Source organism: Diplotaxodon limnothrissa, linkage group LG3 (assembly GCF_057381915.1).
Source record: "Diplotaxodon limnothrissa isolate DT_005_m linkage group LG3, D_limnothrissa_male_GT1.1, whole genome shotgun sequence".
Lineage (NCBI taxonomy): Eukaryota > Metazoa > Chordata > Actinopteri > Cichliformes > Cichlidae > Diplotaxodon > Diplotaxodon limnothrissa.
In genome coordinates, this window is record NC_140598.1 from 24,861,275 (window position 1) to 24,888,764 (window position 27,490).

General features: G+C 41.7%; 2 protein-coding genes and 1 pseudogene across 2 annotated transcripts; 1 reads left to right on the top strand and 2 right to left on the bottom strand.

The window, feature by feature from the left end:
* Positions 1-216: 216 nt before the first annotated feature.
* On the bottom strand, positions 217-2,961 carry LOC146635073 (uncharacterized). The gene is made up of 3 exons (XM_085344474.1): positions 2,944-2,961; positions 479-2,503; positions 217-232 (listed from the first exon to the last, which is right to left on the bottom strand). Exons 1-2 carry the CDS (start codon positions 2,959-2,961, stop codon positions 503-505), a joined length of 2,019 nt encoding a protein of 672 aa, XP_085200600.1. The 3' UTR covers positions 217-232; positions 479-502.
* Positions 2,962-5,100: 2,139 nt separating this feature from the next.
* LOC146635074 (uncharacterized) lies at positions 5,101-8,157 on the top strand (annotated as a pseudogene).
* Positions 8,158-11,691: 3,534 nt separating this feature from the next.
* On the bottom strand, positions 11,692-14,436 carry LOC146635075 (uncharacterized). Its single transcript, XM_085344484.1, has 3 exons — positions 14,419-14,436; positions 11,954-13,978; positions 11,692-11,707 (listed from the first exon to the last, which is right to left on the bottom strand). Exons 1-2 carry the CDS (start codon positions 14,434-14,436, stop codon positions 11,978-11,980), a joined length of 2,019 nt encoding a protein of 672 aa, XP_085200610.1. The 3' UTR covers positions 11,692-11,707; positions 11,954-11,977.
* Between the last annotated feature and the right edge of the window lie 13,054 nt (positions 14,437-27,490).

The window sequence follows — 27,490 nt, forward strand, 5'->3', positions numbered from 1 at the left end:
GCTTTTTGACTCCACTGTGGAAGAGTTCATGTATTTTTAATGTACTTGGTGTGTGGAAGCCTCTCCCACATTCTTTGCAGTAGTTCATTTTGTCTCCAGTGTGGCTACGTTGATGTGTTTTTTGGTCCCGTTGATGATTAGAAGTTTTTCTACATAGGTCACAGAGAAACGCTTTCCCACCACCACAGTGACGACAGGGTTGAGAAATGGATCAGTGTGCTTCGCTCCGCTTCTAAACAAAGACATTGTAAGTCAGGGAATTCCTTCAACATTTTTATCCTGAACGTCGCCTGAAATAAAAAGCATCTCTGCCAACGTCCAATTACATTTTACTGTTTACATTATAACACTCAGCTTACTGAGTGAAAATGAGTCTTCATTTTTCAAAACAGTTCATTCAGTATAACTCCATAAGTTTACTGATCAGACTTGTTCCAAGCAATCAGGTTACAATTACAAGATAAAACTAAATACATACCTCACAGTAACTGCACTTGTAGAGTTACTTCCTTGTGTGGATCTGTTGGTGTTTATTCAGCTGATGTGGAGATTTAAAAGTCTTCTCACACAGGTCACATTTATAAGGTCTCTCCTCAGAGTGGCTAAACATGTGTCGTTGTAACTGTGCATCTGTTGCAAACAGTTTCCCACACTGATCACAGCAGGAAACATCAATTCCAGTGTGAATCCGTAGGTGAATATTTCGGTACTGTTTGTCACTGAACCTTTTTCCACAAAAGTCGCAGCTGTACGCCTTAATTCCAGAATGGGTAACTAGATGCTTCTGTAAGTCGCTATTTTGAGCAAAAGACTTTCCACACAATTTACAGCTGTAAGGTTTAACTCCACTGTGGATGACTTGGTGTGTTTTTAAGTGTCCAGCCTGGGTAAAAGACTTTCCACACAAATCACAGCTGTAAGGTTTAACTCCACTGTGGATGACTTGGTGTCTTTTTAAACCTTCAGACAGGGTAAAAGACTTTCCACACAAGTCACAGCTGTAAGCTTTAACTCCACTGTGAATGATTTGGTGTCTGTTTAAACTTTCAGACAAGGTAAAAGACTTTCCACACAAGTCACAGCTGTAAGGTTTAACTCCGCTGTGAATGATTTGGTGTCTTTTTAAACCTTCAGACAGGGTAAAAGACTTTCCACACAACTCACAGCTGTACGCTTTAACTCCACTGTGTATGAGTTGGTGAGATTTTAAGTCTCCAGCTTGGGTAAAAGACTTTCCACACAAGTCACAACTGTACGCTTTAACTCCACTGTGGATGAGTTGGTGAGTTTTTAAGTGTCCAGCCTGGGTAAAAGACTTTCCACACAACTCACAGCTGTACGCTTTAAATCCAATGTGGATGAGTTGGTGAGTTTTTAAGTGTACAGCCAGGGTAAAAGACTTTCCACACAAGTCACAGTTGTATGCTTTAAATCCAATGTGGATGAGTTGGTGTGTTTTTAAGTGTCCAGCCAGGGTAAAAGACTTTCCACACAAGTCACAGCTGTAAGGTTTAACTCCACTGTGGATGAGTTGGTGTTTTTTCAAGTCTCCAGCCCGGGTAAAAGACTTTCCACACAAGTCACAGCTGTAAGGTTTGACTCCACTATGGATGAGTTGGTGTTTTTTTAGACTTTGAGCCTGGGTAAAAGACTTTCCACACAACTCACAGCTGTAAGGCTTTACCCCACTGTGGATGAGTTGGTGTTTTTTTAGACTTTGAGCCTGGGTAAAAGACTTTCCACACAAGTCACAGTTGTATGCTTTAAATCCAATGTGGATGACTTGGTGTTTTTTTAAACCTTCAGCCTGGGTAAAAGACTTTCCACACAAGTCACAGTTGTACGCTTTAAATCCAATGTGGATGACTTGGTGTTTTTTTAAGTCTCCAGCCCGGGTAAAAGACTTTCCACACAAGTCACAGCTGTGAGGTTTAACTCCACTGTGGATGAGTTGGTGTCTTTTTAAGTATTGAGCCAACACAAAAGATTTTCCACACAACTCACAGCTGTAAGGTTTAACTCCACTGTGGATGAGTTGGTGTGTTTTAAGGTGTTCCGCCCGGGTAAAAGACGTTCCACACAAGTCACAGCTGTAAGGTTTAACTCCACTGTGGATGAGTTGGTGTTTTTTCAAGTCTCCAGCCCGGGTAGAAGACTTTCCACACAAGTCACAGCTGTAAGGTTTAATTCCACTGTGGATGAGTTGGTGAGCTTTTAGACTTTGAGCCAGGGTAAAAGACTTTCCACACAACTCACAGCTGTAAGGTTTAACTCCACTGTGGATGACTTGGTGTGTTTTTAAGTTTCCAGCCTGGGTAAAAGATTTTCCACACAAGTAACAGCTGTAAGGTTTAACTCCACTGTGGATGAGTTGGTGTGTTTTCAAGTCTCCAGCCTGGACAAAATACTTCCCACACTCATCACAGCTGTAGGTTTCCTCTCCCTTTCTTCTGTAAGGTTTGTCGGCCTCCTGAGAGCGCTGACTTCTTGCTCCATGTTGGTCCTGCAGTGACAGAGATACAAACACAGGCAGTGAGTGAAATTCAGTCGTGCAACAAACTGAAACTCCCTCCATTGGTGGAATCAAACATGTCAAAAAACACATTGTAGGTGTGTTACCACCACCTTCTGGTGATAGTATCACATTACAATGATGTGCTACAATGAGAGTTGTACAAAATGACATTATTGAAGAAATATTGATCATCAGTGAAACTCTTTTCTCATCAGAGTTCAACTGATGATATTGTTGTTTCAGTGTGTGTAGGAAATATGATCTTTGTATTTTCTTGTAACTTCTGTGGTTTTTGGTTGTGAATGTAGATTCTGTATATATGGAGGAGCCCAGGATGGAAAAGATAAAGCTGCTGTTAACAGGTTTTTAAAAACCAACAAGCTGTACACACAGTTTCAATAACAGAGTAACTGTGATGTTTTTCTCACCTTTTGTGTTGAAGACATTCTTTCCTCTGTAGTGGCTGAGCTGAGTCCAAATGGCTGAAATTTATCCTCTGCTGCACCACCACTCTTCTCCTCCTGTTACTCAGCTGGGACACAAAAAGTATATATTTGTATTTTATCCCTGACAAAAAGAAGCAGAGCAAATAAACATGACTAAACTCCTCAGTGACAACAATACCTATGAAGCTTCAAGGTGAAACCCCAGAAGCAACTACAAAAAGAAAGTCATCAGTTGCCTACAAGAACTTGAAAGGAAACATCACTGACCCCCCTGCATATCGCCGCTTTTACCCAGGGGATGCTACACCCTGTATATTTGGACTTCCATAGATCCACAAAGACGGAGTCCTGATCAGTCTCAATGGTAGCAGTATAAACTCAGCCACCTACAACATCTCCAAGCACCTCATTACCATCCTAGCTCCCCTAGGATGGTAATGAGGTTTTTAAAAAAACATTTCAAAACTCACTTTGTTAATGTGGAATTCTAAAATTATTTTACAAATGGAGAATTTATTCTACAATTCATCATCTAAGAATTCGTCATGCTTTGATTCATTGCAAGGTGGTCTATAAAGTACACTATACAAACGCAAAATTATCTAAAATCTATCCAACCATTAGTGATGCCTGTAGCAGATGCGGACTATCGCCTGTCAGCCATGTCCACATGTTTTGGTCTTGTTCGAAACTGAGTGCATTTAGGAGGAATATATTTGACACACTTAGCCAAGCATATGGCCAGACTGTCCCTCGTGTCATGTCATTGTTGAAATCAATAAAACAAAGTTGGAAAAGTAAAACTTAATCCTAAGGCCTGCAATACACCAAAGGACATCACTAATAAACACTAACTATACAGAACTTTAAGGTCACTTTGATTAGTCAATATAGATTATAATCTTGAGCTCATATTTTGTTCTCTGTTCTTCTTGCACCAACATTTTTTTCTGCAGGTAAGAATAGTCATTAAGAACTATCTTCAGTGTAAAGAAGAACAAGAAGTATTGGAAGTGATTGTACAGCCCCCACAGAGCACATCATCAAGTTTGTCTGGGATCACATGAAGAGAGAGAAGGATGTGAGGAAGCCTACATCCACAGAAGGTCTGTGCTTAGTTCTCCAAAATGTTAAGAACAACCTACCAGCTGAGTTCCTTCAAAAACTGTGTGCAAGTGCACCTAGAAGACTTGATGCTGTTTTGAAGGCAAAGTGTGTTCACACCAAGTATTGATTTGATTTAGAGTTCTCTTTTGTTCATTCACTGCATTTTGTTGATTGAGCTAGCAGGGCTCAAACTAGAACACTGATCAGTCATATTTGTAGGTTATTGCCAATAACATTCAACTATTAAAATACATTTTGCTAAAGTGACTTTAATGTCTCCTGTATTAGATCAAAATAAGAGAAAACAGATAACCACTGTTGTGATACCCTTTATCTCTCACCTGGGTTTGTTGCTTTTGTCAAGTCAATTAATACAAAGAAGGACTGGCTTTGTTGAGCTTCCTCAGTTAAAACACTAACACAGGTACACACTTAGCCTGTATTTTTGTAGGAAAATTACATTCTGGCAACTTTAGCTCACCATCTGCAAACTTAAAATGTGAAGTTCAAGATTACAGAAAACACTCTGAAGCAGAATTAAGAGAAACTCTATATTTGTTTCTTTATCAGTACCTGTGAGAAGACAGTTCATACTGTGTTGTTCTCTCTGCAAAGGTTTCTATCAGTAAATCTCAGAGAGACAAAGTAAACATTTACCGTCAGGTCCCGAGCTACTGCTAAAGATACTGTTAGGATACATCACTGAAGATGCGTACCAGTGCATCCAGGAGATGTGTCTTTATAGTTAAACTCTGGCTGAGCCAGTGATGCCTAGGAAGAGACTAGGTGACAACCAAGAAAGTTTGGTGACTACTGGAGAGACAGATGACAGCTCGGTAAGATGGCTCCAGGGGCAGGGTGGGCTAGCATCCCGGTCTGCAGTTTTCGTGAGAAAGCACCCCAAAAAGCTACGGAAAGCCCTAAAGAAAGATACCCCCAGGAGATCCCGAGAGGGGGGGAGGATGAGGTCTCCAATCGGACGGACTCAAGGTTAACGACCAACGCAATGAAAGGACTACGAGTAAGACATGTATCTGCGGCAAGCTGTGTAAGAACCAGCGTGGCCTAAAGGTCCATTAGGCTAGAATGAAATGTTTGGAGCGGGAGAGTGAGGTGCAACGCACAGGTCCTGAACCTGGTGAGACGCAGGAGGAGCCTGGCCAGGAGGCACCCCACAGAGCCCAGTCCCTCTATGCACTGGACTGTTCCAATCCAAGCAGTGTAGTTCCACAACAGCGGATTAAGTGGCCACAGCCAGCAGCCGGAGCGAGTGGCAGAAGTTTGATGAGGATGTCTCCAACATCATACAAGCTGTAGCCAAAAGAGATGCCGACAGCAGGCTTAAAACAATGACCACCATCATAGTCAGCTACGCCTCAGAAAGGTTCGTCTGATCGAGAAGTGTAACAACAAGACCCCTTACACCATGAACCGCAGGGCCATGAAGATTCATCAACTGCGCCAGGAGCTCAGGAGCCTTAAGAAGCAGTTCAAGAACGCTGATGCGGAGGAGAAGCAAGCTTTAGAGGAACTGCACAACATCTTGCGGAAGAAGCTGATTACCCTCCGTAGAGCAGAATGGCACAGGAGGCGAGGAAGAGAGAGAGCCAGGAAACGTGCAGCTTTTATTGCTGATCCCTTTCGCTTTTCCAAACAATTGCTTGGGGTTAAGCGAAGCGGGCAGTTGGAGTGCTCAGCAGAGGAGGTGAATAACTTCCTTCATGAGACCATGAGTGACCCATTGAGGGAACAAGACTTGGGACCAAACAAAGCTCTCATCAACCCTGCCCCACCATCTGTAGAGTTCAAGTTGACGGAGCCAAGTTTGAAGGAGGTGTGTGAGGTCATCAAAGCAGCCCGCTCAGCATCCTCCCCAGGTCCCAGTGGCGTACCCTACCCTGTCTATAAGCGCTGCCCAGAGCTGCTTCTCCACCTGTGGAAGATCTTAAAGGTGATATGGCGGAGAGGGAGAGTTGCTGATCAGTGGAGGTGCGCAGAGGGAGACTGGATTCCCAAAGAGGAGGATTCGAAAAACATAAACCAGTTTCGGAGCATTTCGCTGTTGAGCGTGGAGGGGAAGGTGTTTTTTAGCGTTGTCTCCCGGAGACTGACTGAGTTTCTCCTTAGAAACAATTACATTGATCCATCAGTTCAGAAGGGGGGGATCCCAGGAGTTCCTGGTTGCCTAGAGCACACTGGTGTAGTTAAACGTTAAAGAGAAGCCCATGAGAACAGAGGCGACCTAGCTGTATTGTGGCTGGACCTGACTAATGTGTATGGGTCGATCCCACACAAACTGGTTGAGCATGCTTTACACCTCCACCATGTCCCTAGCAAGATCAAGGATCTGATCCTGGACTATTATGCCAATTTCAGGCTTAGGGTCACTTCTAGGGCAGTTACTTCAGACTGGCACCAACTCGGGAAAGGTATAATAACAGGCTGTACCATCTCAGGTACGCTCTTTGCCCTGGCAATGAACATGGTGGTAAAGGCTGCGGAGGTGGAGTGCAGAGGGCCGTTAACAAGGTCAGGTGTTCGTCAGCCCCCTATCAGAGCCTATATGGATGACCTCACCATTACAACATCATCAGTTCCAGGGTGTAGGTGGATCTTGCAAGGTCTTGAGAGACTCATCTCATGGGCAAGGATGAGTTTTAAACCTTCCAAGTCAAGCTCCATGGTACTGAAGAAGGGCAAGGTGACGGACAAGTTCCGGTTCTCAATTTCAGGAACCATTATTCCATCCATAATGGAACAACCAGTTAAGAGCTTGGGGAAACTCTTTGACTCCAGCCTGAAAGACTCTACTGCCATTCAGAAGGCAAATGAGGAGCTGGGAGCGTGGCTCATTAAGGTAGATAAGTCCGGCCTGCCTGGAAGATTTAAAGCCTGGATCTACCAGCATTCCATCCTGCCCCGAATCCTGTGGCCCTTGCTTGTCTATACAGTTCCAATAACTACTGTGGAATCTCTTGAAAGGAAGATCAGTGGCTTTCTTCGTAAGTGGCTGGGACTTCCCCGCAGTCTCACAAGCACTGCCTTGTATGGGGCAAGCAACAGCGTGCAGTTACCCTTCAGTGGTCTCACAGATGAGTTCAAGGTGGCTTGCACACGAGAAGCCCTACAGTACAGAGATTCTAAAGACTGCAAGGTGGCATCAGCAGGTATTGAGGTAAGGACAGGAAGAAAGTGGAAGGCTGAGAAGGCAGTTGAGGTGGCGGAGTCACGCCTAAGGCAGAAAACACTGGTGGGGGTCTTAGCAACAGGGGTAGCAGGCTTGGGGTACTTCCCAAAGGCCCAGGTCAGCAGGGCACAGGGAAAGGAGAAACACCAGCTACTCCAGGAAGAGGTCCGAGCAGGTGTGGAGGAGGAGCGAGTAGGTAGAGCTGTAGGCCTTAAGCGGCAGGGAGCATGGACAAGGTGGGAGAGCACATTGCAGCGCAAGGTCACCTGGGCATAGATCATGCAGGCAGACTTCCACCGGATCCGATTCCTAGTGCAGGCAGTATACGACACTCTGCCAAGCCCAGCAAACCTCCATCTGTGGGGAAAGATTTATTAAAGCTGGAGAGAAACCCCAGGTGCACCCACATTTGACAACTGGCCTCCTCAACACAGCCTCTGATTGGCAGCTACAGGCTGACCTGGGTAAACAACTAAAGTTCCCTCAGAACATTGCAAAAACATCACTCCGGCCAGACATGATAATTATTTCTGTGGCCTCAAAACAGCTGATCATGCTGGAACTCACAGTGCCCTGGGAAGAGCGGATTAAGGAGGCCAATGAAAGGAAACGAGGAAAGTACCAAGAACTAGTGCAAGAGTGCAGGGGAAGGGGCTGGAAGACTTTCTATGAGCCCATAGAAGTGGGTTGTAGGGGGTTTGCAAGACAATCACTCTGCAAAGTCCTAGGCCGGCTGGGCATGGCTGGGGCAGCCAAGAAGAGGGCCATCCAGGCTGTGAGTGAAGCGGCAGAGAAAGCCACAAGGTGGCTGTGGATCAAGAGGGCTGATCCGTGGGTAGCTACTGGTACGCAAGTCGGGGCCTGATCAACCCCGGCTGGGTCGCCTGGGCGAGGGTGTATGATGTTGTGAGACCCGAAACACCTGATGACCCCAGGATACATCACTGAAGATGCATACCAGTGCATCCAGGAGATGTGTCTTTATAGTTTACTGTGCCACATGCATATCTTTGGAAATAATGAATTAGGTGGCAAAATTTGAGAATTAAAATCAGTTAATTAACTAAAAAGATAGAAAACAAGTAGAAAACCAAATTGAAAGGAAATATGTGTCAGTGTGTCTCCTCCTGTGATAAAGCTCCACATGTACCACTGAAAACAGTTAAATATGTTTGAATCTGAAATCATGGCTCAAACTACTTGTTCTGAGACCATTTCTTCATTTTTCACATCAAACTGTTTAATAAGACAAACTTTACACAGAGTTCATCAATGTACTGATGATGCCATAGCCCTGACACTACATACTGCCCTGTCACACCTGGAGAAGAGAGACACGTATGTGAGAATGCTGTTTGTAGATTACAGCTCAGCATTCAATACCATCGTTCCCTCGAAGCTGGACAGGAAACTGCAGGATCTAGGACTGAGCAGCTCCCTCTGCAGCTGGATCCTTAGCTTCCTGTCTGACAGACGCCAAGTGGTCAGACTGGGCAGCATCACCTCAATGGGGGCGATTGTGGCTCAAGAGTTGGGAGTTCGCCTTGTAATCGGAAGGTTGCCGGTTCGAGCCCCGGCTTGGACAGTCTCGGTCGTTGTGTACTTGGGCAAGACACTTCACCCGTAGCCTACTGGTGGTGGTCAGAGGGCCCGGTGGCGCCAGTGTCCGGCAGCCTCGCCTCTGTCAGTGCCCCCCAGGGTGGCTGTGGCTACAATGTGGCTTGCCATCACCAGTGTGTGAATGTGTGTGTGAATGGGTGGATGACTGGATATGTAAAGCGCTTTGGGGTCCTTAGGGACTAGTAAAGCGCTATATAAATACAGGCCATTTACCATCCCCCATCACACTGAACACTGGTGCTCCACAGGGGTGTGTACTGAGCCCTCTCCTATACTCACTCTACACCTACGACTGCACAGCCACTGACAACTCCAACATCATTGTGAAGTTTGCGTACGACACTACAGTGGTGGGTCTTATCATCAATGGTGATGAGACGGCCTACAGGGAGGAGGTCAGCGCCCTGACCCACTGGTGTCAAGACAACCATCTCACCCTCAACGTCGCAAAGACAAAGGAGTTGATAGTGGACTTCCGGAGGTGCAGAGAAGTACACACCCCCATCACCATCAACGGCGCTGCTGTGGAGAGAGTGAGCAGCTTCCGGTTCCTTGGTGTACATCTTGCTGAGGATCTTACATGGTCAGTACACATAAACAAAACAGTGAAGAAGGCGCAGCAGCGCCTCTTCTTTCTCAGGAGACTGAAAAGATTTGGCATGAACCCCCGCATCCTCAGGACCTTCTATCACTGTGCCATTGAGAGCATCCTCACTGGATGCATCACCACCTGGTATGGCAACAGCACCGCCTACAACTGCAAAGCTCTCCAGCGAGTAGTGCGGTGCTCTGAACGGATAATTGGAGGTGAGCTTCCCCCCCTCCAAGACATCTACAGGAAGCGCTGCCTGAGGAAAGCGGGGAGGATCATCAAGGACTCCAGTCACCCCAGCCATAAACTGTTCAGACTACTTTCATCAGGAAGGAGGTTCTGCAGCATCCGGTCCCGTACCAGCAGACTGAGAGACAGCTTTTTCCATCAGGCCATCAGACTGCTGAACACGTCATAAACAACTCAGCTTCACTACTGGAACTTCAACATTATGCACTCCATACTGTACAGTAAATGCCACTGTTTTGCACACGTCTCAACTCTGTATATTTTTATATATTTATTTATTGTTTACTCTATTTAACTTGTAAAATATGTGTGTACACACACACACACACACACACGTAGAAAAATATTTAGTATACACATCCAGGAATGCATATACTATTATATACTGTACATATATTTATTAGTTTCAGATGTAGCCATTCTTGTATTTTTCTTGTTTACGTTATTGTATTTGCACAACTCTGTTGCTTGTGAAGCTCGCACACAAGAATTTCACTCACATGTACTGTACCAATGTACCTGCACATGTGATGTGACAATAAAAGTGATTTGATTTGATTTGAAATATAACTAACGCTTTAACATTATCAGGATTTCATAATACAAACTTCAAATCAACAGGGAAACAGCTGCCGAACATGTGGATCAAAATGAATTTATTAAAAAACAACATGTGGACTTCAAGGATATAGTAAATACACTAAAGTGAAAGGAGGAGCCAAAATTTGAAGGAATTTGAATTAAGTAAAAGTAGTCATCTGTGATCTTTAAAATGGTCCTGATGTGTGCTGCTGTTTTTAACTTTCAACATTTCTTTGCTGCCTCTGTGAATACGAATGTGGTCTTTGCCTAATTGAATAAAGGTTACACTGACTCACTGGTTCATCTTCTGGTACAAACTGGCATTATATGGAAATACAGCCCAAAACCAGTTTAGCTTGAGTTTCTTTTTTCTGGACATAAAGTCACAGCAGGTGTCGTTTCAAAGCTGGTGGACAGATTTAGTTCATTTTGGAAGTTTTAGAGCAATTGCTGTGAAAACATTTGCAGTTTTGGGAGAAAATGATTTAAGAGAAGATTTTACCACAGCAAAAGATTAAATATGAATGAAGGATTGAAATTTAACTTAGGTAACACATAAAATGAATACAACTACTAAACACTACTGTGTCCTAAGGAAACAAAGAATAAAATGTAACAGGGATAACATTTTAGAGAATTAAAATCCCTAAAAGTAAAAAAAATAAACTTGATATACATATCTATACATGCAGCTTCCTAAATGTAACATTCAGAATTATTCACTGCAGGTTCAGAAATCAGAGCTACCTCATCAGATCCAAGTGTGACATCAGCTGACACTCTTTACAGGAGATTCCATCTAAACTCTGTGGAGCCTGATCTCAAGGTTTTTAAGTCTGACCCTGAAACCAGAAGAGGATCTTTCTCTCTCTTCAGATTCATTGTGATCCAGTGATTTCAGTCCTGCATGATCAGGCTGATGTTTGCACAGAGCAGATAATGAAGTGAATGTTTTTGCACATTGGTAACAGTGAAACAGTTTATTTACAGCGTGGGATCGTTTGTGTTTGAAGTATGAACTGAGATTCCTGAAGCTCTTGTCACACTGGTCACAGCTGAAGTTCACTTCCATGTGTGTACGTTCATGTTTGTTACGATGACCTTTTGTCACAGTGTCTGCACTTGTATGGTGTCCCTCCTGCAGTGGTGAAGGATGACCCACACTGGTCACAGATGTGCTTTTTGACTCCACTGTGGAAGAGTTCATGTATTTTTAATGTACTTGGTGTGTGGAAGCCTCTCCCACATTCTTTGCAGTAGTTCATTTTGTCTCCAGTGTGGCTACGTTGATGTGTTTTTTGGTCCCGTTGATGATTAGAAGTTTTTCTACATAGGTCACAGAGAAACGCTTTCCCACCACCACAGTGACGACAGGGTTGAGAAATGGATCAGTGTGCTTCGCTCCGCTTCTAAACAAAGACATTGTAAGTCAGGGAATTCCTTCAACATTTTTATCCTGAACGTCGCCTGAAATAAAAAGCATCTCTGCCAACGTCCAATTACATTTTACTGTTTACATTATAACACTCAGCTTACTGAGTGAAAATGAGTCTTCATTTTTCAAAACAGTTCATTCAGTATAACTCCATAAGTTTACTGATCAGACTTGTTCCAAGCAATCAGGTTACAATTACAAGATAAAACTAAATACATACCTCACAGTAACTGCACTTGTAGAGTTACTTCCTTGTGTGGATCTGTTGGTGTTTATTCAGCTGATGTGGAGATTTAAAAGTCTTCTCACACAGGTCACATTTATAAGGTCTCTCCTCAGAGTGGCTAAACATGTGTCGTTGTAACTGTGCATCTGTTGCAAACAGTTTCCCACACTGATCACAGCAGGAAACATCAATTCCAGTGTGAATCCGTAGGTGAATATTTCGGTACTGTTTGTCACTGAACCTTTTTCCACAAAAGTCGCAGCTGTACGCCTTAATTCCAGAATGGGTAACTAGATGCTTCTGTAAGTCGCTATTTTGAGCAAAAGACTTTCCACACAATTTACAGCTGTAAGGTTTAACTCCACTGTGGATGACTTGGTGTGTTTTTAAGTGTCCAGCCTGGGTAAAAGACTTTCCACACAAATCACAGCTGTAAGGTTTAACTCCACTGTGGATGACTTGGTGTCTTTTTAAACCTTCAGACAGGGTAAAAGACTTTCCACACAAGTCACAGCTGTAAGCTTTAACTCCACTGTGAATGATTTGGTGTCTGTTTAAACTTTCAGACAAGGTAAAAGACTTTCCACACAAGTCACAGCTGTAAGGTTTAACTCCGCTGTGAATGATTTGGTGTCTTTTTAAACCTTCAGACAGGGTAAAAGACTTTCCACACAACTCACAGCTGTACGCTTTAACTCCACTGTGTATGAGTTGGTGAGATTTTAAGTCTCCAGCTTGGGTAAAAGACTTTCCACACAAGTCACAACTGTACGCTTTAACTCCACTGTGGATGAGTTGGTGAGTTTTTAAGTGTCCAGCCTGGGTAAAAGACTTTCCACACAACTCACAGCTGTACGCTTTAAATCCAATGTGGATGAGTTGGTGAGTTTTTAAGTGTACAGCCAGGGTAAAAGACTTTCCACACAAGTCACAGTTGTATGCTTTAAATCCAATGTGGATGAGTTGGTGTGTTTTTAAGTGTCCAGCCAGGGTAAAAGACTTTCCACACAAGTCACAGCTGTAAGGTTTAACTCCACTGTGGATGAGTTGGTGTTTTTTCAAGTCTCCAGCCCGGGTAAAAGACTTTCCACACAAGTCACAGCTGTAAGGTTTGACTCCACTATGGATGAGTTGGTGTTTTTTTAGACTTTGAGCCTGGGTAAAAGACTTTCCACACAACTCACAGCTGTAAGGCTTTACCCCACTGTGGATGAGTTGGTGTTTTTTTAGACTTTGAGCCTGGGTAAAAGACTTTCCACACAAGTCACAGTTGTATGCTTTAAATCCAATGTGGATGACTTGGTGTTTTTTTAAACCTTCAGCCTGGGTAAAAGACTTTCCACACAAGTCACAGTTGTACGCTTTAAATCCAATGTGGATGACTTGGTGTTTTTTTAAGTCTCCAGCCCGGGTAAAAGACTTTCCACACAAGTCACAGCTGTGAGGTTTAACTCCACTGTGGATGAGTTGGTGTCTTTTTAAGTATTGAGCCAACACAAAAGATTTTCCACACAACTCACAGCTGTAAGGTTTAACTCCACTGTGGATGAGTTGGTGTGTTTTAAGGTGTTCCGCCCGGGTAAAAGACGTTCCACACAAGTCACAGCTGTAAGGTTTAACTCCACTGTGGATGAGTTGGTGTTTTTTCAAGTCTCCAGCCCGGGTAGAAGACTTTCCACACAAGTCACAGCTGTAAGGTTTAATTCCACTGTGGATGAGTTGGTGAGCTTTTAGACTTTGAGCCAGGGTAAAAGACTTTCCACACAACTCACAGCTGTAAGGTTTAACTCCACTGTGGATGACTTGGTGTGTTTTTAAGTTTCCAGCCTGGGTAAAAGATTTTCCACACAAGTAACAGCTGTAAGGTTTAACTCCACTGTGGATGAGTTGGTGTGTTTTCAAGTCTCCAGCCTGGACAAAATACTTCCCACACTCATCACAGCTGTAGGTTTCCTCTCCCTTTCTTCTGTAAGGTTTGTCGGCCTCCTGAGAGCGCTGACTTCTTGCTCCATGTTGGTCCTGCAGTGACAGAGATACAAACACAGGCAGTGAGTGAAATTCAGTCGTGCAACAAACTGAAACTCCCTCCATTGGTGGAATCAAACATGTCAAAAAACACATTGTAGGTGTGTTACCACCACCTTCTGGTGATAGTATCACATTACAATGATGTGCTACAATGAGAGTTGTACAAAATGACATTATTGAAGAAATATTGATCATCAGTGAAACTCTTTTCTCATCAGAGTTCAACTGATGATATTGTTGTTTCAGTGTGTGTAGGAAATATGATCTTTGTATTTTCTTGTAACTTCTGTGGTTTTTGGTTGTGAATGTAGATTCTGTATATATGGAGGAGCCCAGGATGGAAAAGATAAAGCTGCTGTTAACAGGTTTTTAAAAACCAACAAGCTGTACACACAGTTTCAATAACAGAGTAACTGTGATGTTTTTCTCACCTTTTGTGTTGAAGACATTCTTTCCTCTGTAGTGGCTGAGCTGAGTCCAAATGGCTGAAATTTATCCTCTGCTGCACCACCACTCTTCTCCTCCTGTTACTCAGCTGGGACACAAAAAGTATATATTTGTATTTTATCCCTGACAAAAAGAAGCAGAGCAAATAAACATGACTAAACTCCTCAGTGACAACAATACCTATGAAGCTTCAAGGTGAAACCCCAGAAGCAACTACAAAAAGAAAGTCATCAGTTGCCTACAAGAACTTGAAAGGAAACATCACTGACCCCCCTGCATATCGCCGCTTTTACCCAGGGGATGCTACACCCTGTATATTTGGACTTCCATAGATCCACAAAGACGGAGTCCTGATCAGTCTCAATGGTAGCAGTATAAACTCAGCCACCTACAACATCTCCAAGCACCTCATTACCATCCTAGCTCCCCTAGGATGGTAATGAGGTTTTTAAAAAAACATTTCAAAACTCACTTTGTTAATGTGGAATTCTAAAATTATTTTACAAATGGAGAATTTATTCTACAATTCATCATCTAAGAATTCTGTATTTCGATGTGTGTGTGGCTCTTGCGGTCCTCCATATGGTGGTACAAATAGAGGACATAGAGGAAGTGGCACACATCACGAGTTGGTACATGTTGAAGGCGTTAACAACACACAGTGTGGTTGGCTAGGTTAACTCACAAGCAGAATTTAGCTGTGCCTGACTACAATAGAGACTTTCTTCTTTAGATGTTTCTGAAACAAGGTGTAGTAAAAAGAGATTTGTTTCAGAAAAAGGGGAAAGTAATTAAAATGACATACATAAGCACAGAATGTTTTAATCGTACTAACACATACACACACGCAATGAAGCTCATGAATACCAGATGGTATTTTAAGCCTGTGTTTCTGATTTTATTATGTTGTTCGGTTCACTTAGTAAGATGAGAAGCGATATATGAACTAGTGGACTAATATTATATTAGGAAAGATGATTGAATGATAGCAGGGGTGAACAGAATGCAGCAGAGGGTTTAAATGAGTGAGACTAACAGATTCTTAGTTTCTTGTTCCTAATGATCAGATAAACGATGAGTTTCATATCCAGTTAAGGAACGAAGAAATAAAAGAGGTCAAAGATTTTAAGTTTTTAGGAATAATTTTTGATCTACTTCTTAAATTTGACAAGCATGTAAGGGAGATTGCTAAAACGTTCAAGGCTAATCTGAATTGTTTTAAGTTAATTTAATTTTAAGTTAATTCGGCACTATATACCTGCTTCAGCAGCTCAGTTATTTATGCATTTGTCACGTTCCTGGGTCTTTTGAACCAGTGTTTTGAATTCTAGTTCATTTTTGATGTTTATGGCTTATGTTTAAGTTCTTTAGGTCAGCGAAGTTCATTTGGTTATTAGATTCCTCTTTTATTTTCTTCCCCTGTATTTAAGTTTCCCTCACCCTTTGTGTTTCATGCTGCGTGTCTTATGTTATCAAGTTTGTAATGTCATGTCTGCGTCTCATGTTTCCTGTTTTATTTTGAAGGTCTGTATCCTATGTCAGAGTAGTCAGCTTTGCTTCCTTTGTCTCGTTATGTCAGACTAGTGTCAGCTGTTTCCCCATGTGTTTCCACTTCCCCCAATCACCCATGTGTGTATTTAGTCTGTGTTTCTGGTTGTTTTTTGTCAGGTCGTCTGTTGTTCTCTCCATGCTTTTAGATTTCATGTTGTTTGTTTAGTTCTTTCAGTTTAGGTTAATGTTAGTTTTACTTCAGTTTGCCTTTGTTGTATTTTTTTTTTCTTTTTTAACAGCCTCATTAAACGGCTTACTTTTTGCTAATTCAAGTTTTGTTCCACGTTCCATTTTTGTCAGCATTTTGGGTCCTCTATGTCACTCCATACAGTCTGCCTCTGCCAGACTGTGACAGAGCGATCTGACCATGTGGGACCCAGCAGACATTCATTTCACAAACTTTTTTTAGTTTAGTGTCCACGTCGCACAGCTCCATGGATTTTGGATTATCTTCTCTGCAGAAGGTGGAGAAGGAATCTATTCAGGTCTAGCTATGTTGGATTATTGCTGCCAATCCGTTTTTTGTGGAGCGTTTATCGGAGCATCACAAAAACTGTTTTGGCTACAACTGGAGGAGTTTCCCATTCACTGCCAAGGCAGCAGCCGCCCAGAATGCAGACTGAACCACTCCATCCCCTGTGTGACGCAGCTCTCCCTACACCAGCTACAGGAGTTAAAGTTGGCATGTTGAGTCTCCCGCCTGTCTCCATGTCCATGTCGATGCAGCAGTAGGGATGGGTATCATTTAGGTTTTATCCGATACCCGTACCAAACCGGTACTTTTGAAACGGTGCCGGTCCTTAAACAGTGCTCGAACCAGTGCTTAAAGAATGGAGAACACACACTTTGTCCAAAAACCTCATGTTTAGCTGGGGTTTTTTTTAAATTTTTTTTTCTTCTTAAAAAGATAACAATGTTAGCCTTTTCTGCAGGTATAGGGCATTGTGATGGCCGGGACCCCACCAAGCCACCCGAGGGTCCATGTACACGCCCACATCACCACCGGCCGTCAGCTAAGCTGTCCAGCCGTGCCTGCTTCGCCGCTGCCACCTTCCACGTGGTCGGCCCCCTGATCTCCTCCGTCGCCACCGTTGGACTTGTGGCCGACCCCGTGAACCTTTGAACTGCTATGCTGTCGACCTCCGGGTCGGCCCCCCTGAACGGCTTTGCCATGAACCTCTGTTCTACCGAGATCGGGGTCAAGTTTTATTTCACGTTCCATTTTGGCTCCTCTACATCACTCCATACAGTCTGCCTCTGCCAGACTGTGACAGCATTCCATGATATTCTCATTTTTCATATTGTATGACAGTTTGGACCCAAGCAGCACCATCTACAATTCAGCCTGTGGTATCCTTATATAACAAATCTTTAAAATAAAAAAATAAAAAATCTGTTTGTGCAGCCCTAAATAATGCTATCAACTAAATGTTAGAAAATCGCGATTTCAATTCATACTTTTATGTGATCTCATTTCCAAATGAAAATGTTTAAAAAAAAAAAAAAAAAAAAAAGACAATTGCACCGCATTTTGGGACATAATGTACATGAAAATAAGCGCTCACTCTTCATGCTCAACAAATGAAAAGGGCAGAGCCTCATACCATGTGATACAGAAGCCAGCGGGCAGGGGGGAAAAAACAACAGAGCACGTAGAGCTGGGCGATATGAGATTTTTTCATATGACGATATGTTTTTTCTTTTTTCATTTCAGACGATAATGATATATATCACGATATAAGCCAAATAACTATATTTGTAAGTAAAATGTGAAATAATCAGCAGCTTGTTTTGATTTAAATATTTATTTCCCATAATAAGTTCAACGGGGTAGATGTACTTAAGGAACATGAGACTTTTTCAGCTAAACAAAGGCAAATATTGCAAACTACACAAAAGGCAGCCACTAAAGCGTTTAAGTTTCAAAATAGAACAAACAAAACAGACTACTAAATTGTCAATTCCACTTAGAAATTATTAATTCTAAAAATAAATCTTAGTTTGTTTTACAGAAGAACAGACAAAATTGACTAACTTTTGTCAATATCAAATAAACTGAGAATTAAAAGGAAATTCTCAATCTCTCCTTGTTGTATAGCTTAGCTTTTCAAACAGTTTTAACAATGTTTGACGAATGACGAATTAGCGCTTTCAGTCAGAGATTGAGCATGGACCGGTTTATTGTATTTCCAGACTTGCTTTCGGCGCAATTTACAGTGCGCGCTACTCTGTTTGACTTGAAATAGCCGAAATACCTTCACACTACGGAACTTCTATGGCTCTTCCGTTCGACAATCTCTCCGGCATTGGAACCATCATTGGTTTTATTCTCCGATAACCTTCGATCATGCTCTCGGTTGATTTTTCTCTAGTTGGCACACTCATTTCCTCCATTACCCGGGCAACACGGCGGCTGGCTGCTTCCCAAAACAAATACACATATGTGGCTTGGCACTTGTGCTGTACGTAACAAGTCACGTGACGTGACGCTGCGGCTGTGATTGGTTCAGCTCTGCACTACTTAATTTGGATTGGCTGTTCTTTTTTTTTTTTTAAGAGGACTAGAGCGGTGAGGCCTATTGCAATAGTTAAATTTTTCTATCGAGAAAAAGTTATTTCACAATACATATTGTTATCATTCTATCGCCCAGCTCTAAGAGCACGTGAGAGAAACTGCCTGAGGGGAGAAAACATAATGAGTGCAGAGGAAAAGCTCGCTGAAGGCGGTGAGAATGACAACCCCACTGTAACATTAACCTTTTCCAAGAAAAGGTTCTCATTCCTCCGTGTGGAAGTTTTTTGGTTTCAAAGAAGATGATGAGAGTCAAAAAGACATAATTTGCAAGCTGTGTTTTGCCATAGTAGCAGGACCGCAAGCTAACACTACGAATTTGTATAACCACCTTAAACGTCACCATAAAGTGCAATATGACGAAGCTATAAAGGCCAAGAAAGTGACAGGAGAAAATCCGTCCCTGTCAACCACTTGCTCCCCTCAGGCAGGAGGCTCCAGTCCATTCGCACCAGAACCTCTCGCCATAAGAACAGTTTCTTTCCCTCTGCTGTTGGACTCATGAACAATAACCACATGACATCCCACCACTAACACATGACCCTACACTGTGTTCACTGCATCATTCCATGTTTGGCACTGATCACCACCTGCACTCATGTATATATCATGTATATATCTATCTATCTACTTAGCACTTTTAATTTTTATATTTATGTTTATTTAAGCATTATATGACAGTATTTTTGCACTAAGTACCGCAGCAATTTCCTAATGTTGTAAACCTGCTCAACATTTGGCAATAAGACCCTTTCTGACACAAACACACACATGCAATGAAGATCAGCTTGTTATCTGTCGTCAGTGTTAAAATAGTGTAAATTGTATCCACTGCTGGCAATTAACTCTCCAGGTTGCAGGACAATAGGTGAAACTTTTGGTGAAAGGGGGAAAAAAAGAAAAAGAGGAGAGATTCTGGTTTGACCAACCAGTGATCAGACAATACATTTAGTTGTTAATATAGTAAATTGTCAGATGCTTTCTGCTTGATTGGTGCAGGACAAATAATTTACTGTATGGACCAAATTCTCTTTTGTGATAATATATTGAACATGCATTTCTGTTGTCCTGTCAACTTAGTGGGTTATGAGCTGATATGCAAATTACTTGATTGTTACTAGATCAGGGAAAGATGACTGGATTATAAAACAAGTGAATAAGATGTAACAGAGGGTTGAAATGAGTTTCTTGTTCCTGATGTATGGGTGAAGCTTGCACGACAACATGTCACATGTTTTGTGTTGGGGGAAAAAAAGAGAAGAAAAGTTAAATACAATGATTGGGTCTGTGAAAATGAAAAAGGAGTGAAAAAGCACAGACCTGGGGAAGGAATTCACATTCTAGTGATGAAATACTGCCATGAAGTGTTTAGGAAGCATTTAATGGCGAAAATTAGTGTCGTGTGAACTGTGCAGCTGCTAATAAAAAGGGGGAAAAATTTATCTGTGTATCTTGCAGGTGGAACTAGGTCAGTTGGCCCCAGACTTTCCAGAATCGTGTGATATTCTTGAGCACTTGTGGGCAACCAGTAAATATGATGTGGGGAACATGAACAAAGGTAGTGACTCTTAAGTCTGATTTCAGACCATGTAAGCATCAGTCATCAACTAAAGCCAGAAGCAGCGACTGCAACACTGCATGGCAGATTCTAATCCCTACAGCATGTTGTTTCACCAGGAAGCAAAACTTTTCCTGTGATTTCTGGCGGATTTGGGGGTTTTGTCATAGTACCAGACTGATTCTGCCAGTTAGGTTTGGGTTGTTTTCTTTGTGTAAGAGAAAGACAGTTTTTTTAAATATATATTTAGACATGTCCTGAACAAGGCCTAATATGGTTTTGTTTTGTTTTTTTGTAACAGTGCACTTACTTCCTTCACAGAAAAGGAGGGTTGACCACATGATTTACAGCAGCACCTCTGGAGTCTGATGATCCAGACCTGACCGCCAGGACGCTCCACTGCTATTGGTTTTTTTTCTCTGAGGGTCTTTGTAGAGGATTCGGCACAGACAGACATGAGTGAAGGTGAAGCAGGATGTGCAGTGAACACAGAACATCTTAGTGTTGGGCTCATTATCATATCACTGTTGAGCTCATAGTGTGAAAACAAGTGAGTGACAGTTTTGATTGAACAGATGGAATGATCCATAATTTGGGCAAATTATGGCAACAGGAGTGTTTTTAATGATTTGGGGAAATAACTGCACATGGCACACTTGTGTCTGTGGTGTGGGATGCCTCATTACTCCTATGACCCAACAGTTGTTTGCAAGTGTGAAGTTTGTATTTACTCACTGATGTTTGTTTCTAGGTAATTTTGGTGTGGATGCGAGCTCCAGGCAGACCCACTTAACAAGACATTAATACTGATTTTATTCTCTAACACAGGGTTTACAGGGCTGGAGCGAAATTACTCCGGAGGAGAAGCCCTGATATTGCCTGAGGAATGATCTAACTAACCCTTTTCTAACTAACCCTAGTTCTGATGAGTTGACTCATGGGAGAGACCATGTGTCAAAAGGAGGGATTCCAGGTTTATCCAGGTTTAACATTAAACAATGCTTTCTATGTTTTCCATGAGTTTTTTCATGATGATTTTTTTCCATGGCTTTTTTTTAAACTATGATTTGTGGGATTAACCGTTCATGTACAGGTATTAAACCTCTACCCTATGCATTTACATGACTCTCCGAACATCAAACTCTTTTAGATTCCTGAGCCTGAGTAAAAGTGACTGGAGTAATTATAGCATGTGCATTTCACAGTTAATTGACTAATAATTACTTCTGTACATTTTGCATGGTAGTGAGACTGTTTTCCTAGCATGTAAGTTCCTGATGCATAAGTGCATTAGATCCTCATTGTCCGAGGAAACAATAATAGTTGTGAGTTCTTTTGACATGTGTACTGAATTCTGACACATTGTTTGACACCCTAAACGTAAGATTTGGGGTTCGTCACATTTCATTGAGGGATTTTTGATAGGCCTCAAACATGCCTGAAACACCTAAAGAATGAGGTAGTTCTTCCAGTGTTAAATGTGATTGTTTTGGTTTCCCCAATCACTGATGTGGACACAGTAAAGATAATTGTAAATTCCTTTGAGAGGGTTTACACTGTTTAAAAGGGTCTATTGCCCAACAATAGTAAAGAGTACAGTACACTGCATCGATAGAGAGGAAAGATCTATCAGTCTGTTGTAAAATTTAGCTCAGAAGTGTTTGATATATGGTGGCTGTACATGGCCACTTCTGGGTTTTACCCAATGACTGTATAAAAGATGGACGATGTGACAGCACCCCAAAAATGAAGCCAAAACGTCTCTATTGCCCCCTGGTGTCTGGCTGCAGTATAGATCATAAACCCCACTTGCTCCATGTTAGCGGGTGGGGTGGGGGTCCGATGGGGGAAGTGTTAAATAAATTTATTCTCCTCAGATAATTTTTTTCCAAAGATTCTTTCTTTAGTTTTCAATAGTTCTCATCACGCTGATTTCTGTCCAAGGGGTCGCCATTCCCATAAGTTTGATTCTAATTTCTACCGCGGCGATGTTAAATTGGGGGAAACATTATCATAACAGCTTTGACTGGCAGCTGAAACTTGTGTATCTCTGTTTGGGAGATAGAGCATAGGCTCTGAGAGGAGGGCCAGCGTTTACGCTACGAAAACATGACCGAGTGTTTTAACCTGACATCCTGAGGTGTTCTTCAATAAACTGGACTACCCGACAGAAGGACCCGAGGCCCCGCTGCACTTTTTCAGTAAGTTACATGTGTTTGTCAGCTAATGCGTAACTACCGTCCTTAGCTAGGTCCTGAGACCTAGCTAGCTAAGATGAGCACGCGGCTGTCAGGATTCGTTTAGCTGCGCAGGTGAATGAATTTACACCGACTAAAGAAATCAAGAGAAACGCTCTGGGCTACTCAGTCACTAATTACTGTTACTGTACTTTTATTACAAGTATTATACTGTAAAAGCAACAGGCTGCACCCTGCTTCAGCTCCTGTGCAGAGCTGATTATTAAATATCTTAAAATTACAGCATGTTTTTAGTCTCTTGCCACATCTGTAAAGACAGTAACATTTTTTTTTTTAAAGCTTGTACTTCAGTAACTCCTCATTAATCAGGAACTATGGATTAATGTACTGTAGTGTACTGTAATACTGAAAGAAAATGTAAGAGAAGAACTTCAGATCCTGAGTGTGTGAGGACAGAAGAATCAGCTTTATGATGAAAACAGTACAAAGGTTAAAGTACCACATGTGCTGTCGGTGAAAGCTGCAGCTGTTTTATTGATAAAGTTAAAGACAAAAAAACAAAAGGATTAATCACCCCTGTTGCTGTGTCACTGTATATCAGCATTAAAAGGACATGTTTGGTGTTTCAGAGAGCTGCAGATCTCAGACCTGCACAGCTTCTGTTTTAAACACTTGATGTACTCAGCTGCATGAAGAGCACGTTTGAGTTTCTCTGACACAATTAAATAAAACCCGATGAAGGTCAAAGGTCGTCACTTGTATGTTGAACTACAAACTTGTGTAACACCCGTCCCACGTTCTATTGAGAGGGGCCCTGGGTTCCTGTTGTTACTTTCCTATTGATACTCCCTTTTTAATGCTTATGGTATTAAATATGCAATAAAACTACACTATATGGAAACAAATCACACACAAGCAGGTCAATTATAAAGTTAACTCCACTTTAGTGAATGCTTAATTAACAACACAAAAGAAAATAAGCAAAATCAATAAAGTTTGTTAAACAATGGTAAGGTATCTACCTCAACAGAAACAAAATAATCAAATCATATTGTGGGCCCACACGCACTCTCACCAAACACACACACCTCAAGTGCTACAGTCTTTCTGCTAGCAAACCCCTCGTTGCAGGCCTGAGTCGTGGCTCGGGTGCGTTGGGACCTAAAACAATATGGTCGCTTCACTTGTTGCCAAGCAGTAAAAATAAAAAGCACGTGCAACAACAGTACTCACACCTCCAGGCAGTTCAAGAGGATAGCGGTGAAACTGGGTCACGGCTACCAGCAGGCCGCGGCAGCAGCACTCACAGTCGTCCTTTCCACGTGCTCCCACGTGAACACATAACTTCAGCACACCAGCAGAAGGGACCTCTCTGACATGCCAGCAAGACGTCCATCTCCTCCTACTCACAGTAGGGTACAACAGTTCTCGACTCCAGTTAACTATCCGTCAACCCGAAAATACGTCTGTCGCCCTTCTATGAACTCTGCGTTCACTCGACACTGTTCAGCTCTCGTCTCTCTCACTTCCTGCAGAGTGCACACGGCTCCCCACTTACTCCAACCCCTCTACCTGAGACTACTTCAGGTCTCACTGGAGCTGTAGTACATATCAATACCATATCAAAAATAATGACATAAACCTCAAAATCCAAAAAAAAGGTTGTGCATTTAACTGACACACATCACATACTTTGCAGGCATTTGTATACATTCTTGAACACATTAAACATTTGCAATTAACTATCAATATTAATGAACAAATTTAAATAATGAGCTACTTATATAGCCAGGGCTACACTTGTGATCTGGAATTCTTTCACAGTTTTTTGCAGATGGTGTGCTATTTACTATAAAGTGATTCAGAGTTATTCATACCAGAGTAACCAGAGAGGATCATATATTTTTAAATACTTAAATATATAACTTTCCACAGGACTAAATATAATATCTTTATGTAAAAGTCCGGAGCCTCTGGGGAGTATCAGAGTATTTATAACATTACACAAACCAAAGGTCTCCATCACAGTGTTCATGAAATGCTGGGTTTATCTCCTGCAGTGGGCCTACGGAGGAGTGCAGAAAATTTCCCTGTGAGGGAGCTGCTGGTGAAGATCATGAGTCCTGCTTGATCAATGTGATGAGCTTCAGTCTCTCTGGTGTTTCTTAACCCTTTAAGACCTACCATAGAACATAGTCCACCAGAGTTTATATTATATTTTTACATGCTGTGGAGCCATTTTTGGGAGCATTTCAAGTTGCTATACATCAATACAACCATTATAGCCCAGATTTTAATAATATGTATGCATTAAGTGTGTAGTAATTACATAAATTGCAAAAAGTGCAATAAACTAGTAATAAACTTTATTAAGAGTTTTAAATAATGTACAGAAATTGAGAGGAAAGCAGAGAGACTCAAAAAAGGCACCGGTAATGATTAGTGATGTTCAGCTCATTGTCAGAGTAGCTGATATTAGATGTTATTAATTGTAGAGCTCTGTTGTGGTTGTTCTGTGTAATATAAAACTGCTTAATGTTACTCTAATCAGATGTGGTGACGTAATTATATAAATTACACATGTGCACTTTTAAGGCAGTATTGATTATTTTCAGTTGCTTAGTTTTGCATAGAAAGGGTGACACTGAGTAACTAATAGTTAATCACATGTTAGAATTGTATATACAGTTGCTTGTAGATGCCTATAGCACCTGCTGCTTATTGCATTTGTGTATACCATAATACGTAATAAACATTAAGACTACATAGTGTTAAAAAAAAAAAGAAGAAGAAGAAGAAGAAGAAGAAGAAGAAGAAGAAGAAGAAGTACGGCGCTTTCACGGATTCTTTTTGATGGTAGCGATCAGGCGGAGACTTTTACTTCAAAAAACAGTCTTTATTTTCGCGCGAAGAAAATAAAATACAGATGCATCTGGAGATCATCCTATGAAGTCCTATTGTAAAGGCTGATTTCCCTCCCCCAGGCTTGTACCTGTGGCTTCCTGTCCTGGGTTGGCTGTTCTCCTGCCCTGCAGCCCATCCTTTTGTTCATATTCCAAGACTATTTTTCTATATGCATTCTTACCCCCTAGCAACCGCCATTTCATAATGTCGCAAGCAATCAAACTCTACAGTCTGTCTAACTCCAGTGTATCCCAAGCAATCTATTATTCTCAACAGAGCTAAACTCAACATAAACGGAACCCACATTAAAGTTAGCTCGGTGCTTACCTTTAGATGAGCCCACAAAAAGCCGAGAGAAACTCCGTGATGAAGCTGGAAGTCTTAAGAAACACAGAGACGGAGCAGAGACCCACGTGGTTCACGCTGATCTCAGCTACAATCCAGGAGACAAGGGTGTGCAGATCGATGCAGATATCGATCCAAACGTTGGTAGTGGTATACGTTCCTGTAAGTTTAGTATTTTACATCCCGTTTCATGAAAAAGCAGCTCTCTCTGCTCGACTCTCCTCTCCTGCACAGACACTTTGCTTCGCCTCCTTTTCCGGCTCTGCTGTGATTTGTTGCTGCGTGGTCACGTGACTCAGCTGCACAACGTAGCCACGTGGGGTGTTATCTCAAAATTAGCGCCTGTTCTCTTTCCCTAAACTCTTTCCTTAGCCTCCAGGAAAACGTCATCGTGAGAGGGAGAATTGCTAAGGACTCAGGAAAAGAGAGGAGCGATGCTGAGAATTGGAACAGCCTTTTTTAGTAGTGCACACAGCTAACTCTCTCTGCTGAATATGTAAAAAATAAAAGTGTAACTGTGTTACATGCCTGAATGTTGCTCATGGTCTGATGGGAAATAATGTTTTCTATTCTTTAGCACATCGTACAGTCAGCCGTTCACAGAGTCCAGGTTTAAAGGATGAAATCGTTTGTACTGATGCATCTCTCCTCTGGATAAATCTGTTCAATGACAAAAAGACTGAGGTGATGGTTTTTGATGGTTTTCCCTTGTAATGCCCTACCTGGCCCCTGGCAGAATCCACTCTGGCTGCAATCCGGTGGATATGCAGTGTGTACAGGTAAGACCATTTGTTCTGTCCTCACTAGATGTGGGCGTGATTTAGCTTATCCAGTTTGACAGACAGTGAACAGAATGAGAAGAAGAGAATGCTTTGAACTGAGATTCTTCTTTACTTCGATCTGCATCTCCAGTTTACAGGCCATGTTACTGAGGCTTCTTATACATGGTATCCTTTATCCATTTTCATTACTCTCCTTTCTCTTTTCTTTTTGTAAAACTAAATAAACACAAAACAGATAATTACCTTCTCATTCACTGAACATACATAATGTACTAATTGAAACTTAGTTTTCATGACAACCAGCAAAAAACATAAATCTTAAGGTTGCCTAAATTAAACATAAACATCACCTTCAGTTAACTAGCATTATTGATCATAGCAAGTTAGCAAACACATGCTAATATACAGTCGCTAGCACACAAGTAGCTTTACAAATGAGTAATGACCACACAGCTGAAATAGTAACTCAGTATATGCACATTACACATGCATCACAAATCAGATAGTTAAGGTTATAGTATGTAATGAAAACTTACAGGCATGCGTGGGCAAAAGTTTCACCTCCACTGAGCACTTGTAGCAAACTAGCTGGGCATAACAACTTCCCAAGTACCAACTGTGGCCACAAGAGGGTGCCAAATCATACAAACAAAAGCATATCACCACATTAAAGTTATACCAACACACCATTTAAACGGACAGCATTTATAATCTATTTATAATCTATTTATAATCTATTTATAATCTATTTATTATTATATTATTATAATCTATTTATAATCTATTAAAAGTCAGCAAGTGTCAGTAATGTTAATGTGGTTATGTTAGTAATACACAGAGTGCTAATATAACAGCTTTAAGATGCATTTGTAGATATTATTACGTGTTTTACCGTCTTTATGGTGCTAGCTTAAAGTTACGGTGTAAATGTTAGCTTATATTGGAGTAAAGCTGTTACTGTTTAAACGATGTTAGCACAGAAATATTAGCTTCTGTCATGACTGATGAAGTTACTGGTTAATAAAATTTCCAGTAAAGTGTTTAATCGCAGCCACAGGTTGACAGCAAATATCTCGATTAGCTTCAGTGCATCTGTAATAAATATGTGCAAGTTTCAGTGCTTCGTTTAAACTGTATGATACTTAT